Source organism: Capsicum annuum, chromosome 9 (assembly GCF_002878395.1).
Source record: "Capsicum annuum cultivar UCD-10X-F1 chromosome 9, UCD10Xv1.1, whole genome shotgun sequence".
Taxonomy (NCBI): domain Eukaryota; kingdom Viridiplantae; phylum Streptophyta; class Magnoliopsida; order Solanales; family Solanaceae; genus Capsicum; species Capsicum annuum.
Window position 1 is genome coordinate 15,101,137 of NC_061119.1, and position 21,587 is coordinate 15,122,723.

The following is a 21,587-nucleotide window of genomic DNA, read 5'->3' on the forward strand; positions in this document are numbered from 1 at the left end:
TTGTTTCAAGCAACAAAGAATACGAAATGCAAGTAAATGCAGATTTTGTGGGATTTGGGAAGATAGTTGCACATATGATGGAATTTTTTTTTTTTTTTAAAAAAAACACGATCCAAAATTACCATGGTTAATTTTTTTTTTCCCCAACCAACTGTTAGGGTTTTTGACTTTTGTAGTAATTGGATAAAATTAAAGATCCTATTTTTACTACAAGTTGTTATTACGAGTTGAAAGAAAATAATATAAATATCATCTTCACCCAAGAATTAATCCTCATAATTTTCTTTACTAATTTCCTTCTTCAATGATCAAGAAAATGAATGACTATGAAGATGCACTTCTTACTCTTTCACTTTCAATCGACTCTTTGCCTCTGAAGTTAGGTGCACCACCACTATCACTATCATCACCACCTCCTCCTTTTTTTAGTAACGTCAACAATGAAGGAGCTCGTACGAGAGTTGGTTTGACTCATGCACGAAACCGTAGGACATCTACACAATCTATTAAACAAGGAAAGAGCGAAGTAATCACTCCACCATATCCTTGGATGACCTCAAGACGTGCCATAGTGCACACTCTCGATTATCTGATATCGAATAAAATTACTATTATATCGGGTGAAGTTCAGTGCAAGAAATGCGAGCAACAATATCAAATTAAGTTTGATTTGCAAGAGAAGTTCAAAGAGATCGCGGCGTTCATCTTGAGAACTAGGAGTCTGATGCATGATAGGGCACCAATTATTTGGATGAACCCTAATTTGCCTAATTGCAAATATTGCAACCAAATCAATTGTGTTAAGCCAATTATCTCAGAGAAAAGGTCAATTAATTGGCTATTTTTGTTATTAGGGCAAACAATTGGATGTTGCAAGATAAATGAATTGAAATATTTTTGCAGGCACACAAGGAATCATAGAACAGGTGCTAAAGATAGACTTGTTTATCTTACATATATGGAGCTATGTAAGCAATTGGATCCCAGTGGACCCTTTTGATCAATAAATGTTTCTGTTATAAGTCTTAATTTTGAATTTAAGTTTTGTGTATTGTCTATATAAATATTCTATCCTATCAGGTAAACTTGATTGTAGAATATTTTGTACACTGACAATGCACAGAACTCAAACTCCTTAATTTTATCCCTACATAGCTAGCCAGAGTTTTAGCCCATAGGGCTGCCCCTTTTTATTTCTTTACGTTTTAATTTTAGTTGTGAATTTCTATTTTAGAGTATGGTCTCTATTGTATCCTACGTTATTCAAATGCAAGAGGATCTTAAGAGGAATAATTTCAAACATCAAGTTTTATTTGCAATTGGATATATATTGTTAGTTTTGTTTCGAGGATCTATCAAAAATTTGGGTATTGTTTGTTTTACTTGTGTATAAATAATGAACGTCAAAATTTGTTGATCTATAAATTAAATTGCATGTAGAGCAAAAAAAATCACTAAAGAAATTAATACATTAAGGAATTAAAACCATGAAGAATCAAGAAGATTTATTTTCCTTTTTATTCTTAAAGTATGTAAAAGTTGATCAAAATTTTATTTTCCTTCACTTTAATCATAAATATTTTCTGATACTTTCATAGCCTTTAACTTGTTTGGACTACGGCATTGAGGTTGTTGTATTAATATCGATCTTTACATGATTAAAGACATATCACAAGTTAGTTATACCACAAGTCATTGATCTTCAAAGGCTAATTATACAGTCATAGACATTCAAAATAAAGGAATTAGTGAGTCCCTTTATTTGCATATATCCAATCTTATTGAATTAATTTTTAAGTCTTGTGATGTAATAACTACATTCTTATAAGTTTTTCAGTATTAGTAATATGATGATACCCATTTTTTTAAAAAGATATGGGTGAAAATCATTTTCACCCTCGACTTTGATTAAAAAATCAAACTCCCTCCTCAACATTGAACAATAATTATATTCCCCCTTTATCCCATGCAATGTCCATTTTGTCCTTATAATTTTAATTCTATTTACGTAATATCTTTTTATATTATATGTAATGAATATTTTTTTAAAAAGGATATTTGTAGCATTTTATTTAAGTTTATTAACTTTATACTCAAATTAATACGTTTTATAAATTGATCACAAAATTTAATGTTATTTTTTAAGATTGTTATTTTAGTATTATATGTATTAAAGAGTCATTTGGTGTGAGGTATAATTATAATAATTCAGAGATAAAGTTCATGATTATTTATACTGCGTTTAATTAGATATATTAGGTAGTCTCAAAATTATTTGTCGCACCATTTATACCACAGTGATAAGATAAGTTATCACACATACATGTTAGTACAACTTATTTTGTAATAACTAATCTCAGAATAATTTGTTTCCAAACAACCCACCCCTAAGTGTGTATATATACATATGTATGTACATGCATGTGCGTATATTTTCGTATTTTATCACTCTCTTACTAAATTCATTTCGTATTACTTAACTTTTTGTTGATATAACACAATTCTTAAGAAATAACCTCTCTACTTCTTTAGAGGTAGTGGTATAAACTGCGTACATTCTACCCTCCCCAGACCCCACTAGGTAGGAATATACTGGGTTTGTTGTTGTTGTTGTAACCTTATCAATGATAATTTGAAACTTTAAATTTGTCTATACTATTACTTTATATAGTTATTTAACACTAAAGGGTAAAAAATAACATAATAAAATTCTCTTGATTTCACAAATTGAGCAGATAAACTAAAACATTTATTTTTAGCATGAGAATTAAGTGATAAGAAACGATATTATCTATTGTCTATATCAGTAAATAAGTTGTGATCGCCATTAATAAGTATTACATATTTTATAATTTATATAAATAAATATAATCTTTAAAATTTAACCTTATTTTTATTCGAGAAAAATATCTAGTATCCTCGAACTATGACCAAATTTGCTACGATACACGTCAACTTTGCGGGGGTCCTATTACGTCTTAAACTAAATTTTAGCGTATTTTTGTCAATCTTTTTAGCTAACGTGATATCTTTTGTCAATGGTTTTAGATGGCGTGACACATTTGATATGGGCTCCATTTTATGTAATAAAGGTGCCACGTTAGCACAAAAAATGATAAAAATATGCTAAATTTGTAACAACTTTGACCATAGTTCGGGGTGGTACTAGAGGCTTATCTATTTCATTTATTGTTTGTATTTTCTGCATTGAAATATGTTTATAAAATTATTAGTACTTATTATTTTCACTTGTTAAAATAAATATTATAGTTTTGATTATTATTAATAAAACTAATTTTCTTATTATTCTAATTTACTTAATAAAGATCATCAGTAGCTTATATATTTCTTACTTTTTTTTTCTAAAAGATAATGCTTATGTTTTTATGAAAATTTTGTTATATGAATAATGTTTATGTTTTTATAAAAAAAAAAAATTTGTTATATGATTTTTTTTTTAGAAAAATGAAACTATGATGATTTTAAATAAGTTAAAAAAAAAGAATAAAAAAATTGATGATAAAGGGTAAAATAGAAATTTTAAAAAGTCAATTAGAATAAAAGGGAGTATGATTATTGTTCAAAGTTGAGGGGGGAGTTTGATTTTTAAGACAAAGTTGGAGAGGGAAAATGATTTTGCCCCAAAAGATATTTGTCAATAATATTTTGCCTATATATTCCAATAATTAGAAGAGAGAGAACTCTAATTAGAAAAGAGAGTTATTCTAAAATGAAAAATCGCAGGTAAGATTATTAACTTCAGAGATATAGTAATATCTACATAATTGTTTCAAGCGCGCTAGAACCGGAAGCGCCACATCTTTTATCTGTTGATACATTTTCATACTACATAATAAAAACTAAAAAATACAATGTTTATAAACCCACCAAAACCGAAAAACAAGGTGAATTATCTTTTACCAACTAGCACGTACTATAACATAACGGCTTTTGGCTGTAATAAATTCGTATTTTAACAAAGAGTGTTAAAACTTTTATCGACATTAGTTAATTGTCATATGATCCAATATCGTTATAAATTTTAGAGGCATTTATAAAGAGTGCTAAAATATAATTTTCACTAATAACTATACTTCAAAATATAATTTAGAGATACTTAAACTATTGTTATTAACTAATTACTGCTGAATAATATAGTCATATATATTCAAAATAAAGGAATTAGTGAGTCCCTTTCTTTGCACACATTCAATGTTATTGAATTTTCGAAGTCATTTTTCTTTTTTGGTAACTAACTTGATTTTATTAATCACCAGCCTGTTCTAGAGTTAATTACTGTAAGCACAAGTAGAAAATAAATTATCCCTATCTTCAGTATACGCCTTGCACATCACACATATAGACTCTATATCCATTCCCCCCACCTAATGAGTCTATCCACAGTAAGCATCTTCCCATGTAAGCATAACCAAAGAGTAAAAATAGCTTTTGGTCGAGCATACTTTTGAAAAATCAACCCCTTCCAATTGACCCTTGGAAGATCTCCTAATAGTTGTAAATATATGCTCCTAATTAACCAGGCTTTGGCTAGGACGATGTACGATGTTTACTTGTTCCACTACAATCCAAGCTCCCATAAGTGCTCTTTCTCACCATCCAACATGCTTATTCTGGTGTCGCTACACTAGACATAGCTCGGTTCTTGATGTAGAATGCATGAATTCATTTGATCCAAAATCTGTCCTGTTTGCTTGCAAGATCCCAGCAGAGCTTGGCTATAGCAGCCTGATTCCATAGATGCAAGTTAGGAAGATTATGCCCCCCTGCTGATTTAGGACAACAAACGTTATCCCATTCCACCAAAGCTCTCTTGGCAATCACATTTATGCCAGACCACACATAGCTACGACAGTTATATTCTAGCGTTTGTATCACTTTTGAAGGGAGTAGAAATAGTTGAGCCCAGTAGGCATGTATACCAAATAGAACACTTTGGACTAATGATGTGCTATGGTTTCATAGCACTTTCGAGCTTAAAACATGAAAATTTGCAAGTTACTTGGGGAAGTTGGCTAAAAGACTACTTCCCAAACCTTTTTTGACATTTAGACACCTAGTTTTCCTAATTGAAAGAATAGACACTTTAATGGGACCAAAAAATATAAATGCAACCCTAGCACACAACTTACAAAATATATACTTTAGCCCCTTTCCCATTTCAGTCCCAATTTTTTTAAAACTATACTTTATTCCATGTCCAAAAATATAAATATTGGATAATTAATTTTAAAAAAAAATTTTCAAAGCTTCTCAACCAATTCACTACCAACCACCCAATTTTGGCGCTATTTCCTTGATTTTTCGGCCATTTTTCATCGAATTTTCCGGCATCCATCGGAAAGTGACATTATCTCCATTGTTTTAAGTCATTTTTGCTTATTTTTAGCTCCAATTTTTCTTCTATTTTCATACAAAAAGCTTGAAAATCAATTCCACATTTCGAAATTGATTCTTGGCTCAATAGCAACATTCCGACAATCCTTAGGTTGTTTGTAAGCTGAAATTCGTCGGATTATTCCGATGGTCGTCGAAAAAGGGTCGATCGTGCACTGTACGACCAACAACTAAGATGAAGACGACTTCAGTCTATTAAGTCTAGGTGCATAAACCACTATTCAAGTCTATTAAATACTATTATCGAGTTATATCATGTCTATTATAGAGTAAGTGGTTGTTGGTGGTAGATTTTCCGGTGAATGGGAGGAGACTTCTAAATGTTGGGTTTGAAAAACCGCGTCTAAGGAGACAGTGTCCATTGTCCTTCGTCGCAATGGTTCATACGCCGATATGGTTAAAAGCGTAATGGAGAGCGGTGAATTAAGTTGTGGTCAAAGCGAGGTGGTAATTGTCATGCCCTATTTTTGCCAAGGTCAAACAAAACATGACTTATTGAACTCGAAAGAATTGAAATTTTGTAAAGAGTCGCCACCTAATTTTTAAAGGAAAATAAGGAAACCTATTTATTTGTCAATACGTATGATTAATGTTTTAGTCTGCGAAAACCTATTGAGACTCTAGGTAAGGGTTCAAATTATCCCGAAGGAAAGGGGTTAGGCACCCTTCAAGATCCACAAATTTGGTACCCGGCTAGACTAAACTTATCAATGAGGGAGGAGGTATAAATATTTAAAATAATGTAAAAGTGTATGTGTATTAAGTATAAAATAATTCTTTGAAAAATATAAATGTTTAAAACCATGTAAAAGTATATGTATATTAACTATATAAATAAATCTATTATTATAAAAACATGTAAAGATATGTATAAAATGTATAAATTACATGTGAAAAGAAAAGTATTTTATGACGTACGAAAAGAAATGTATTTAATGTGTCATGAATAGAAAAGGTATTTACAAGTAACATTTTTATTTGATTAAAATTACGAACAAGTAAAATTTATTTGAGGAGAAAAGACTACATAATACGTGAATCACTTGATTAACTTGATTCTTTTATGAAAATATTAACGGCCTAAGTTTTGCCTAAAAGCAACAAAATTATGTAAATAAAGAATATCTTCGCCCGACACCCAAAAAGTAAAGTTTTCACTATCTTTTATCTGTATGTACAATTACAAATGAGAAATAAACTACAAACATAAAGCTCGAGAATTATGTATAAGTGCTTGATAAAGTAATAAAATGAACAAATAATTATTAAAGTAAGTGAAATTATGAACACACATGTACATATAGATGTATATATAAAAATACAATTTTGTTATTAAGTGGGCTCGGATTAAATTTGGACTCGCCATGGCTACGAAGTGGTTGCTCAACTAATCGGCCGTCCTAAATCGCCTTGCCAAGATACGAATCGTAAAACCTTTTGTGTTGTTGTAGTGTTATAAAAGTTTCGTCATTGCCCATATTTATTTATTTTTGTTACGTATTTGTATACGTAATGTCCGTCTTTTATTTGGGGAGGCCTCGAAAATCCGACGGAAAGATATTTTCATTGGCCAAACATTTATTTTTTATGTAAATAAGTAAACTTTGAGAAATAAAAATCCATCTTTTGTTACGGGGTGGCCTCAGGTATCCGACGGAGAGATAATGTCATTGGTCATTGTATTGTATTTGTTCGTTATCAATGTAATAAAAATATAAAACATTTAATGGACAAAATCTGTTGAAAAATTAGTCCCAAAGTTAGTCAAAAAGCAAAAAATATTGTAAATAATGATGGTGTACCCACCCAATTGTCTTTTGTAAAAGTAATTATAAAAGAGAACAACTAATGCAAAGTTAGTAAAAATAATTAAAAGTACTGTGATGATAATCCATTTTTGTTTTACGGAGGCCTCAAATTAAAGTAATTTCTCATTAGCCAAAATATGTGTAGTATCTGTTCATTATCAGTAAGTCAAACATATAAAAAAAATGAATAAAAGAGATAAGATTAGACCTAAACCATCCCAAACGTGCCAAACACAAAAACAACATCTGAGACCAAAAGTGATCCCCCAAAATGAGCAAACCAGTCACAACAAGCAATGGTTCAACAAAGAAAAATTCAAAGACACTAAAATATTGAAAGGAAACCAAAATCAGTCAGGCATCGTAGAGCACAAGAAATGTATAGATATGTTTTTTGATAAAACAAAGATTAATTACCAAAATCCGAGACATTAAAAGTTGTTAGTGGCGTCGCTTTGACGGTGTTCACCGGAGCAACACCAGAGAAACCAAAATCTTGCCTAGATCTGGCCGCGTATGGTAAGGCAGTGACGGTGATGGCGCGTTGGGAGCGTGGTGGACGTGGGTGGTGGCGCGTGGGATCAACAAGGAGAAGTGAGGTGTTGGTCGGAAGTATTTTGATGGCTAGAACTCGCCGGCCATCAACTTCGGTAAGTCAGTGAAGAATGTGAATGGGAAAGAGGAGGAGAGGGGTAAAAGGAGAAGGAAGGCAGGTTGTTGTGGTGGATGGTGTTCGCCAGAGATTCGGTGGCGGAGCGGCAGTGAGGATTTGAGAGAGGAGAAAGCGTGAGATGAGAGAGAGAGAGGATCTGATTGTGGTCTTTTTAGAGTGTGTTTGTGTGTTATATATATATATATATATATATATATATATATATATTTTGTGTGTGTTTTCAAGAGAAAAATGAAATAAATAAAATATGCTTGTATATTTATAAATATGTGTGTGGTTTTGCAAAGGAAAAATGTTTATGAGTTGTAAAAAATGAATATATGTGTATTTTGAAAGAGAGGAGTTAATGAACAAAAATGTGTGTGTCCAAAAAATGTGTCGTCCCACTACTTATTTATACAAAAACTTGAGCACCCCTTTATCCAATGGATAAAGGGGTGTCCTCTCTTTTTATAATAGAACACCCTTAGGTCTTTAAGTTATTGACCAAAGAATTTTCATCCTTTGGCCAACGGAAAAAGTAATTATCCAAAGGGTAGTATCATTGAGTGGTCGTTATCAGATGTGACGAGACAACACTGAGTGGTCATTGTCGGACGTGACAAGACATTATTGTGTAGTTATTGTCGGATGTGACAAGATATCGAGTTATTATATTGTGTAAAAATAATTGATCCGACTTAGCATTTGTGGATCGTAAAAAATGTACAAAATGCATGTATTGATTTGTAATTATGAAAAAATGTAAAGAATTTTGAAAATATTAAAAAATGTAATTTAATATGAAAAATATTATAAAATGTGATGTCATGTCGTGTACGTGTGCAGATGTTTGTAAGAAATATTAAAAGATAATAAATTGATTAAAAAAATCCTAATATACAGAGAATTATCAATAAATTATTATAAGTACAAATATGAAAATAAATTGAAAAAAATCCTAAAGTAAGGATGAATATCAATAATTTATTAACAATTGTAAAAAATATGTGAAAATTATATTTTGTGCTCTTTAATGGTCAGGCAACCTGAAGACGTTAATTTTAAGCATGGAATGCAAAAATTGGGTGTCAACAGTTGCCCCTTTTCTTTTGAAAGCGATGTAGAAGTCTTCAAACGAAAACATTGACGTGTAGCCAATTTTGCTCGACAAAATAATTTTGATAAAAATTCAATCGAACTCCAATTTAGAGTTGCCTACATACCTCGAGTTATATGAGGATCAGGTCGGGTGTAGTTAAAAAGATTGGGAGAATCGCCATGTTATTAAGAGTGAGAGACCGTGTGAAGTAATTAATGAAATACGGACTATTTGGGAAAAAAAGTATTCATCTATTCTCGATGTTCCTTTCAAAATTGCGCCAGCATCGAGCTGTGATATACTGGGAATGCAAGATTGTGTACTTGCTAGGGAGAAAGAATAATTGTGAGGTTGTGATGACCGAACTCTGCATAGAGCTTCCTACATATCTCGAGTGTCACGAGAATCAGGTTAATGTAGTTCGAAATGAGAAAATAGGGAAATTTTGAGACGGTTCTCAAAATTTTTCCTAGTGTATAATATGTGCAATTTGCAAAAATATCTCTTATTTTTTTAAAAGATGCATGATGTCTCCAATTATCTACGGAAACTTGAGGATGAATGACTCCTCCGATTGTTTACGAGGACTCATATGATGAATGAATGACATCTTTGATTGTCTAAAAGACTTGATGCATGACATCTCCAATTGTCTATGGAGAATGAGGTTAATTGTCGTCTTCGATTGTCTACGGAGATTGAATGATGAATGAAGATGTCTTCGATTATCTACAAAGATAGATGTTGAATGATCATGTCTTCGATTGTCTACGAAGACTTGATGCATGATGACTCTAATTGTCTATAGAGGTTGATGTTGATTGTTGTCTCCGATTGTCTACGGAGACTAATGTGATGAATGGTGTCTTCGATTGTCTACGAAGGCTTGATGACATCTCTAATTGTCTATGTAGATGGATGTTGAATGATGATGTCTTCGATTATCTACGAAGACTTGATACATAATACCTCTAATTTTCTATAGAGACTGATGTTGATTGTTGTCTCCGATTGACTACAGAGACTGATGTGATGCCTTCGATTGTTTACGAAGATAGATGGATGACCATCCAATTGTCTATGAAGGCTGGTGAGGATTATTATCTCTGATTATCTACGGATACTGATGCGACGCCTTTGATTGTTTACGAAGACAGATGCATGACCCTTCAATTGTCTATGGAGGCTAATGTGAATTACCGTCTCCGATTGTCTACGGAGACTAAAGTGATGCCTTCAATTGTTTACGAAGACAGATACATGACCCTCCAATTGTCTATGGAGGCTAATGTGATGAATGGTATGGATTGTCATCTCTGATTGTCTACGAAGACTGATGTGACGCCTTTGATTATTTACGAAGACAGATGTATGACTCTTTAATTTTCTATGGAGGCTAATGCGATGAATGGTGTCTTCGATTGTCTACGAAGACTTGATGACATCTCCAATTGTCTATGAAGACTGATGTTGATTGTTGTCTCCAATTGTCTACGGAGACTATGTGATGGTCGTCCTCAATTGTCTATGAAGACTAAGGTCATCAACTGATGAGGTAATGGACTCTCGATTGGTGGAACATCTAGAAAGTAATAGCCTCTCGACTGGTGGGGATATGAGAATATAAAAAGCCTCTCGACTGGCGGGGCTGTTGAAAGGTGATAGCCACTCGACTAGCTGGGCTATAGAAATGTAAAAACTTCTTGATTGGCGAGGTTTTGAAAGGTAATAGCCTCTCGACTGGCGGGGCTATTGAAAATGTAAAAGTTCTGAGAACACCTGATAGAGAAGCAAAATATGTGTGTTTGAAGGTGGTAGCTCTGAAAAGAAATGTCAATTATCTATATTTGGAGGTGGGTGTTTTGTATGTGAAATGTAATGCATGTATGTGAAGGCATGTGTTTGAAAGGAAAGAAAATTATTTTTTTGCATTTTTTTGTAAAAAATGTGTTGAAAGATGAAAAATGATGGAGATTTCTTTGTGTTTTCTTTTTGAGAAATGTGAAAAGGTGAAAATGTAGAAGATTGTTTTGTATTTTCTTTGTAAGAAATGCTGAAAGTTGAAAATGTAGAAAATTATTTTGTGTTTTTCTTGTAAAAAGTGTTGAACATCGAAAGAAAATTATTTTGTATTTTCTTTTATAAGAAATGCTGAAAGTTGAAAAATATAGAAAATTATTTTGTGTTTTATTTGTAAGAAATGTTGAAAGTTGAAAAAAGCATAACCGTGCCTTGACTGTAGTTGGTATCAACAATTATTAGTGTGTATAAGAATTTCCCCATCTCTTCTAGCTAACCGATATTGACTTCAGGGTAACTCCTATAGCTTCAAGTGGTACCTCAGGCATACCTAAGTATCGACAAGATTCGTTCGTCTTACTTCAAACAAAGATTTTGGACTGTGCCTGTTCTCATGTTTCAAGTGCGCTCTCTAGAAAGAATGTCTCATTCTCACACTTATTTAAATATTATTTTCTTTTGAATTTGGAGACGTCTAGAAATATACACTCACACTCAGAAAGAAATTCAATGAATGTAATTGTGATACCATAGACTTAGCCTTCATGTAAGTATCCACTAATGTGAGAAAACTTAGAGTAGGATCTTGTAGGACTTGTTATTGGCTTGTAATGTAGGATTGGGGTCGGGTAGGATGACATCTGGGATAAAAGTGACTAATTCCTCAATGAGCATTGCACTGTATCCGTGCTTTTGACTCTCGATCTTCTTTATTGTGCTTCTTTGCCCCTTGTTTTGTATTTGTTTTGACTTCTTTTGAATCTTGTGTTGGAGTTTTTCCCCTTTTGGGTATATTTTTCTTCCTTTTTTTTCCCTTTTTGGGGGATGACGATTCCTCACCTTTATCAGAGTTATCTTTTTTTTTTTCTTTGTGGGGGGTCTTACTCCTTCTTTCTTTGAAATCATCTTTTATTTTTGTTCTTCTGGGGATATACGTCCTTTGCCTTTGGCAACTTTGATCTGTAATCTTCATTCACAACTTGCACGTACTTAGTGCACTCAAGGAGGAGGGCCAAAGAGGGATAGTGAATGTAAGAACTCAAAAGGTATAGGCTCAAATGTGGTTATTCCAAAGAAAAGGTTTTAGGCTCAAAGGGGGAAATACTAGGGATCGATGTCATTTGGTAGGCTGTGGTAGGCACAATCTAGTCAACAAAGCCCTACAATCCTTTCCCAAACTAAGTGTAACTTAGAATTTCGTCTCAATAGATATTCAGGCCAACTTCTGGATCAACAATGCAATGCAATGAACTAGTCTAAAGCTCACCACACAATGCACTTGAAACGATGGGGTTGGCTTTGTTCTTGTCTTAGATATATGCAAGAGAATTTTTGAATGTTACTCAGGTTTGACTAAGAGGTACCAAAGGAATCTATGGTTTACCATGAATTCGATGCTTTCCATCATACCAATTTGTTCTTTTTCATGCACACTCCTAACTGTGTTGGTACCAACCAAGTCAAAATTCTGATTTTTTATTTATTTGGGAAAGAAGAATGGGATTGAACCCGAATGAGGGTTGCCTACGTATCTTGTGAAAGCAAGAATCAGGTCTGCGTAGTTCAGGCAAATTTATAAATTTCTATGTAACATGTATGAATGTACAAAAGTGGTGGTCATCTTTGAAAAAATAATGTGAAAGACGATCAGGAAGGAATTTCATGTATCAACAAAATTGGTTCGATTAGACAATCAAGAGGACGGATGTCGAGCATGAGGAGAGTTTTGAAATTACTTTAATATATTGACGAGATAGAGAAGGTCAGACATTGAAGAAGTTATGGCATGATTTCACCGTAGTTGGCAGCATTGTTATGAATGAAAGAATATTGATGTAATACCTCGGGAAATTTTTTGTTGAAATTTTGTGCGTAAACGTGTTGGGTTCTATCTTCTAGAATGAATTATAAATTTTTCCATGAAGAATGTCTTAGATTATGACCCACCATACCGTAGAGTATCAAATAAGCTTTCCAACGATATGTAGATCATCCAAAACGGACACCCGAGCGACGAGTTATGAACATTCCGATCGAATCGTGGATAGTAGTGAACAGTAAAATGTGCAGAAAAAAGTATTGAGGCCTGGCATATTTTTGCTCCAACTTTAAATGATCATAAATCCTTGTACATAATAATCTGGGTGATCTACTATATATCAACGGAAAGCTCTGCGAGTCCTCTTTCCAATGAAATTGGTTTTATCCAATTTTTCTATCATAGTTAAAAGTTATGGTCTAACTACTTCAGCCTACCAAAAGAGAGTTTTTGGGTCAAGTTTAAACAATCATAACTCCTCGTACACAATGATTTGGGTGAGATACTATATATCGACGGAAATATATGAGAGTTATCTTTCTAATAAAATTGGTTTCATCCAATTTGGATATTGGAATAAAACATTATGGTTGATCTACTTCATACTATCAAAACAGTTCACCAAAGGACAAATTTGAGAATTATTTAATTTTTAGGGGCGTTTTGGTCATTCTGCCTCACCCAAAATCCGTCCAAAGCCTATATTAAAGCCTATTAGAAGCATTATATGTTATATTTCATCAAATTCCCTCAAAAAGAAAACCCTAAGCTCCTACATCCAACTTCAAGAACCTCCAAAGTTCACTATTAATTCTGCAAATTTATTCAAGATTCCAAGTTCCTAGTTCAAGAACCTCCAAAGTTCACCATTAATTCTGCAAATTTATTCAAGATTCCAAGTTCCTAGTTCAAGAACTCCAAGAACCATCATTCAAAGGCACGATTAACATCTCAAAAACGAGTATCGATCTAAAGTTCATCATTCAAGGTATGTGGGTTTTTTCAACAAGAACTCTCTTTCGTTCTTGTGCCCAAAAGTAATTTTCTTTACAAAGGCATGATTTTTATTTGACTTTTATGAATTTGAAGCATGAACCCATATCTTATGATGATTATTATGAAATCTTGATGTTTATGATTTGAAAGATGAATTTACATGTGTGGAGATATAAATCATGAATCTTGAATGATATTTATCATAATTTTGATATTTGGGTCATGAATCCCCATTGGAAATTGTGTTTTTTGATAAAGTGTGTGCTATAAGCATGTTGATGTTGAATATTTGAGATATTTTGAATGATTTGACCTTTTGGTCTTAATGGAGTTGTTTTGAACTCGAGTGTGAAAGAAATCTACAACGTGGTTGATTTTGATAGATGGGAAGCATGATGACTCCTGAGGTATATTTATATATTACTAAAATTATTTTGTTTTGGATTGTCTTTGAAATGATCTGAGCTAAGTTCGGGAGAAATCCTTAGCACCGAGTGGGAGGTATAAAGCGACCTTACTTCCCTAGAACTACGTGCCCCTGTAGGAGTAAGCCTGAGGCTGATTTATATAGTGATCACTAGTTTGTGTGGATTTGATATCAATAGTCCTACTCCGATGGCAAGGATAGGACGGCTCTCCCCAACGTGGGTTGTACGTTGGACTCCATGTAGCTCACATGGTTTATGTCGGTTATAGGATCTCTGAGTGTGTGTGTGTTTCCTTGTGTCTATGGTGAATGGTGAAGTGATTTGAAAGTGGAATTGTGAAAGTTATTCGTTCGAAAGATTTAAGTGATATTTACATTATGAGAATTGATATTCTTGATGTACTGAAAGTGATTGACAAATTATATGATGACTCACATGTGTTATTATACTTATTTCATCCTCTCATGATTATGATGATTTTCTTTGGACTATGTGAGTCTTTCATACATCCAGCATATTTCTTATAAATATTTATGATGATGATATTTATAAAACTGCATACACCCCCATATACTCGGTTCCTTTCCATGGTACTGACCCACATCTTCAGATGTGGGCTGCATTTTCTCAGAATGTAGGTTCAGGTGCTCAGTTCCAGGTTCGACAGTGATTCTTCGGGCATGCTGTTCTACATCCTCTGTTGTGGTGAGTCCTCATGTTCCGAGGACATGATGTCTGATGTTGGTTTCACGGAATTTTTTACATTTGATAACTGAGTATGAGTCAGTTGGGGCATGTCTCAATGGCTCGCAGGTTTTATTGATTTTCTTAAAGGCTTGTCAGACTAGTATAGATGTTGGGAGTTGACTAATAAGTCGTGTTTTGTTATCTTTCTGAAATTCTTTTATTCTTGGATGATGATTACTCTGTTGATATTTGAGGGTTATTTATGAAAACCCCGTTGATTCATGTTGAACTGAATGAAAATGGCTCAAAGGGTTAGCTTGGGGCTACTCGTAGCCTCAAGCACCGTGTGACACTCCGCAAACCATTTCGGGGCGTTACAATTGAACCCTTGCTTTGATAGTGGGGATCGATACACCGTAAATTTAATGGTTTATGACGTCCGAAAGAAGAAGCTAGGTGTTCTCGAACCAAAATCAGGTGAGGATTTAGAGGTAGGTTAGTTAAGCACTAATGTTATTGAGATTTGAATTTGAGGAATCATTTATTTGAGCTCTTGAAGATTTTTGGAGAGCATCTTTGAACTGTTTCAGAAAAATTGCCCCAGTATGAATACCGAAGGAATTATTTTGAAACAGTGAAGAGACCGAACCCTAATACAGGGTTGCCTACGTATCTTGTCAAGACAAGAGTCAGGTCAAAATGTAGTTCAAACCTTTTTTTTTGTGTTATTATGGCATGATTTATATTAAGAACAGGAATTTTCCTAAATGGTTGAGAGTAGGACCGAATAATTGCGAAAAGACACACTAACGTAAATGCACCAATTTTGAAACTAAGGGATCCAAATAAGGTTCGGAGGAGTGCAGTACACCCCTCACGTATTCAGTATGTGAATTGTGTACGGCCAAAGACTCGATGGAATTGTGATTTTGATTAAATACTGTAAATAATAATATGTAACAGTTTTTACACTATACAGATAGAGTGTATTAAACAAATAATAAATAATTAAAGAAAATGATAAGGCAACAAATTTAATTTGCGCAAATAATATGAAAAATCTACACAATTTGCAATGTGAAACAGATAAAGAATCAAAGAATTAATATATACAAAAAATATAAAAATACCTTCTTCAATTGAAAAATTGAGTCTATCAAGGTTAGAACCTGTTGTTTATCTCCAGTGAAGTCGCCATTCTGTCATGCCCTGTTTTTGCCAAGATCAAACAAAACATGACTTATTGGACTCGAAAGAATTGAAATTTTGTAAAGAGTCGCCACCTAATTTTTAAAGAAAAATAAGGAAACCTATTTATTTGTCAATACGTATGATTAATGTTTTAGTCTGCGAAAACCTATTGAGACTCTAGGTAAGGGTTCAAATTATCCCGAAGGAAAGGGGTTAGGCACCCTTTAGGATCCACAAATTTGGTACTCGGCTAGACTAAACTTATCAATGAGGGAGCAGGTATAAATATTTAAAATAATGTAAAAGTGTATGTGTATTAAGTATAAAATAATTCTTTAAAAACTATAAATGTTTAAAACCATGTAAAAGTATATGTATATTAACTATATAAATAAATCTATTGTTATAAAAATATGTAAAGATATGTATAAAATGTATAAATTACATGTGAAAAGAAAAGTATTTTATGACGTACGAAAAGAAATGTATTTAATGTGTCATGAAAAGAAAAGGTATTTACAAGTAACATTTTTATTTGATTAAAATTACGAACAAGTAAAATTTATTTGAGGAGAAAAGACTACGTAATACGTGAATCACTTGATTAACTTGATTCTTTTATGTAAATATTAACGGCCTAAGTTTTGCTTAAAAGCAACAAAATTATGTAAATAAAGAATATCTTCGCCCGACACCCAATAAAATTTTCACTATCTTTTATCTATATGTACAATTACAAATGAGAAATAAACTACAAACATAAAGCTCGAGAATTATGTATAAGTGCTTGATAAAGTAATAAAATGAACAAATAATTATTAAAGTAAGTGAAATTATGTACACACATGTACATATAGATGTATATATAAAAATAGAATTTTGTTATAAAGTGGGCTCGGATTAAGTTTTGGACTCGCCATGGCTACGAAGTGGTTGCTCGACTAATCGGCCGTCCTAAATCGCCTTGCCAAGATACGAATCAAAAAACCTTTTGTGTTGTCGTTGTGTTATAAAAGTTTCGTCATTGCCCATATTTATTTATTTTTGTTACGTATTTGTATACGTAATGTCCGTCTTTTATTTGGGGAGGCCTCGAAAATTCAACAGAAAGATATTTTCATCGGCCAAGCATTTATTTGTTATGTAAATAAGTAAACTTTGAGAAATAAAAATCCATCTTTTGTTATGGGGTGACCTCAAGTATTCGACGGAGAGATAATGTCATTGGTCATTGTATTGTATTTGTTCGTTATCAATGTAGTAAAGATATAAAATAGTTAATGGACCAAATCTGTTGAAAAATTAGTCCCAAAGTTAGTCAAAAAGCAAAAAATATTGTAAATAATGATGGTGTACCTACCCAATTGTCTTTTTGTAAAAGTCATTATAAGGGAGAACAACTAATGCAAAGTTAGTAAAAATAATTAAAAGTACTGTGATGATAATCCGTTTTTGTTTTACGGAGGCCTCAAATTAAAGTAATTTCTCATTAGCCAAAATATGTGTAGTATCTGTTCATTATCAGTAAGTCAAACATATCAAAAAAATGAATAAAAGAGATAAGATTCCACCTAAACCATCCCAAACGTGCCAAACACAAAAACAACATCTAAGACCAAAATTGATCCCCCAAAATGAGCAAATCAGTCACAACAAGCAATGGTTCAACAAAGAAAAATTCAAAGCCACTAAAATATTGAAAGGAAAAAATTCAAAGCCACTAAAATATTGAAAGGAAACCAAAATCAGTCGGGCATCATAGAGCACAAGAAATGTATAGATATGTTTTTTGAGAAAACAAAGCTCAATAACCAAAATCCGAGACATTAAAAGCTGTTAATGGCGTCGCTTCGACGGTGTTCACCGAAGCAACAACGGAGAAACCAAAATCTTGCCTAGATTTGGCTGCGTATAGTAAGGCAGTGGCGGTGATGGCGCGTTGGGAGCGTGGTGGACGTGGGTGGTGGTGCGTGGGATCGAGAAGGAGAACTGAGGTGTTGGTCGGAAGTATTGTAATGGCTAGAAATCGCCGGCCATCAACTTCGGTGAGTCAGCGAAGAAGGTGAACGGGAAAGAGGAGGAGAGGGGTAAAAGGATAAGGAAGGCCGGTTGTTGTGGTGGATGCTGTTCGCCGGAGCTTAGGTGGTGGAGCGGCAGTGAGGGTTTGAGATAGGAGAAAGCGTGAGATGAGAAAGAGAGATGATCTGATTGTGGTGTTTTTAGTGTGTGTTTGTGTGTTTATATATATATATATATATATATATATATATATATATATATTTTGTGTGTGTTTTCAAGAGAAAAATGGAATAAATAAAATATGCTTGTATATTTATGAATATATGTGTGGGTTTGCAAAGGAAAAATGTAAAAATGAACAAAAATATGTGTGTCAAAAAAATGTGTCCTCCCACCACTTATTTATACAAAAACTTGAGCACTCCTTTCATCCTTTGGCAAACGTACAAAGTAATTATCCAAAGGGTAGTATCATTGATTGGTCATTATCAGATGTGACGAGACAACACTGAGTGGTCATTGTCGGACGTGACAAGACATTATTGTGTAGTTATTGTCGGATGTGACAAGACATCGAGTTATTATATTGTGTAAAAGTAATTGATCCGACATAGCATTAGTAGATCGTAAAAAATGTACAAAATACATGTATTGATTTGTAATTATGAAAAAATATAAAGAATTTTGAAAATATTAAAAAATATAATTTAATATGAAAAATATTACAAAATGTGATGTCATGTCGTGTACGTGTGCAGATGTTTGTAAGAAATGCTAAAAGATAATAAATTGATTAAAAAAAATCCTAATATACAGAGAATTATCAATAAATTATTAAAAGTACAAATATGAAAATAAATTGGAAAAAATCCTAAATTAAGGATGAATATCAATAATTTATTAACAATTGTAAAAAATATGTGAAAATTATATTTTGTGCTCTTTAACGGTCAGGCAGCCTGAAGACTTTACTTTTAAGCACTGTGAGCAAAAATTGGGTGTCAACAGTATTTAGTTACTTGATGAACGGGAGGGGGGAAATTCATCCAACGTTCATAAGGAATGATAGACATGTGGAATTATACATGCTTTGCGTTGATTCTGATAACTCCAGACCTATATTGTGGATTAAAGTTGTTGGAAGGTCCCGGAAAGAAGCTTCTACATCAGCCCCACCCCACCCCTACCCCTAGCAGTGTATGATACGTCAACGAAATATGATTGCATGAGTGGTGATGAATGGGATAATAGTAAAGATTATGAAGAAGAGGAGTGTGGAGGAGGTGGGGACGGACAGTTCGGACCACAAGGAAGCCACTCTTTCTCGAACAACATTAATCATTGTGTAGGACAAACATTCAAGGATAAAATTATTTATGTAATTTTAAGTAATAACAGATTGAAGAAATACTAAACTGTGCGAATTATTTATTATATACTAATGCCATTGTTGATTTCTACACATGATAGATAGATCATCATTTTTTTGAGAAGTCGATAATTTGTGGGATTATAACCAACTATTTGAAGATATAGACAAGTTAGAATAATGAACAAAAAATAGAAATTAAATTAAGTAAAATTAAAGTATAAAAATTAACACCTTTCAAACATTGTAAAACAATTTAGATACATTAATTGCGATACCAAATCACTTTTGAACATAATCAAATGATATTTAAGGCATGCTATAGTCGTAAATCTGTGAGATGAAACTAAAAAAAAAGAAATAAAATAAAATAAAATATATAAGCACTATCAAAACAATGCAAAACAACTAGATATCATCAAATGAGATTAGACGCATCTAATGAGCATAAGTAAGAGTGATTATTGTGACTTGTGGGTGCATGGGACAAGTAGTGTTTGAGAACAAGTAATTCTTCTCAATGCAGACATTTGTTTTGAGCAATTGGTTGTTACTACCATCACTCTTCCTTATACTCATTTGATCGAGTGTTCAATTATTTTGTACTCTCATATGATGATATTTAGTCATTTTTCATTGCTTTAATGATGTTTAGTTATTTTAATTTATTTTATTTTATTTCTCCATTTTTAGTCTCGTCTTACTTGTCAATAGAATTAGATGATTGATGCTAGACCTATAAAGATATCGTGCATATATTATATATACATGTATGTATATATACTAGATTAAATTAACAGTTATGTATCGACCAATTGAGTCTAGTGGAAAGTAAGACGAGACTAAAAAAGGGAGAAATAAAATACAATAAATTAACATTATTCAAGCAATGAAAAATGACTAAATATCACCATACGAGAGTACAAAATAATTGAACACTAGATCAAATGAGTATAAAAAAGAGAAATGATAGTAACAATCAATTACTCATAACAAACCTCTGCATTGAGAAGGACTACTTATTCTCAAACACTATTTGTCCCATGAACACCCACAAGTCATAACCATCACTCTTTTTAATACTCATTAGACATGTATAATCTCATTTGATGATATCTAGTTGTTTTGTATTGCTTGAATGAAGTTTATTTATTTTATTTTATTTCTTCCCTTTTTAGTCTCATCTCACTGATTTAAGACTATAGCATGTCTTAAATATCACTTGATCATGTTCAAAAGTGATTTGGTGTCACAATTGATATATCTAAATTGTTTTACAATGTTTGAAAGGTGTTAATTATCATATTTTAATTTAATTTAATTTTTCTCTTTTTTTTGTCATTATTTTAACTTGTCCATATATTCAGATAGTTGATCCTAGACCTATGAATAGGTGAATAATCGACTTTTCAAAAAATTGATAATCTATCTATCATGTGTAGAAATCAATAACGGTGTCAGTATATAATAAATAATTTGCATAGTTTAGTATTTCTTCAATCTTTTTTTACTTCGTCAATTTTCAGAAGCTTCAATTATGTCTTGTTTGAAATTACAACTCTTTCAGGCATACAATGATAGATTCTATAGTAAATCTTGATAATCGATTATTGAAGACGTAAATATTCTTTAGACCTTTTCCAACGGTCACTTTTTTGGTAACCGTACTATATAAATGACATGACTTTTTTGAGCTCCTCCATGTTCATTTATTCATCCTTTTCTCATTTTGATTCAACAATATCAATGTCTCTCTTTCTTATTTGAAACACTCTTTAGCTTGTTCCAGAGCTTTAATTCGTTGCATAATTTCGGTGGTCGTTGGAAAAATGATATCAAGTACTGTATGGAAATCAGGTAAGAATAAAATGACTCCAGTGTATTAAGTCTAGGATCATAAATGAACTTGTTCTCATTGTCCAGATTCTGGCACACTAACCGATGAAATTCAAAATTTTTTTACCATACAATCAGCAAGGACAGTTATAATCCATCAACGATCAAACAAATATCAACTTAAAAGCATAGATTTTCAGTAAAATTAAGTTTCATTTTTTAAAAAGATTTCAGTTTTTTCTATCT

General features: G+C 32.6%; 1 protein-coding gene across 1 annotated transcript; it reads left to right on the forward strand.

The window, feature by feature from the left end:
* The first annotated feature begins 316 nt into the window (after positions 1-316).
* LOC107841667 lies at positions 317-1,000 on the forward strand. Its single transcript, XM_016685520.2, has 2 exons — positions 317-825; positions 904-1,000. The coding sequence occupies exons 1-2, from the start codon at positions 317-319 to the stop codon at positions 998-1,000; spliced, it is 606 nt and encodes a 201-aa protein (XP_016541006.2).
* The last annotated feature ends 20,587 nt before the right edge of the window (positions 1,001-21,587 follow it).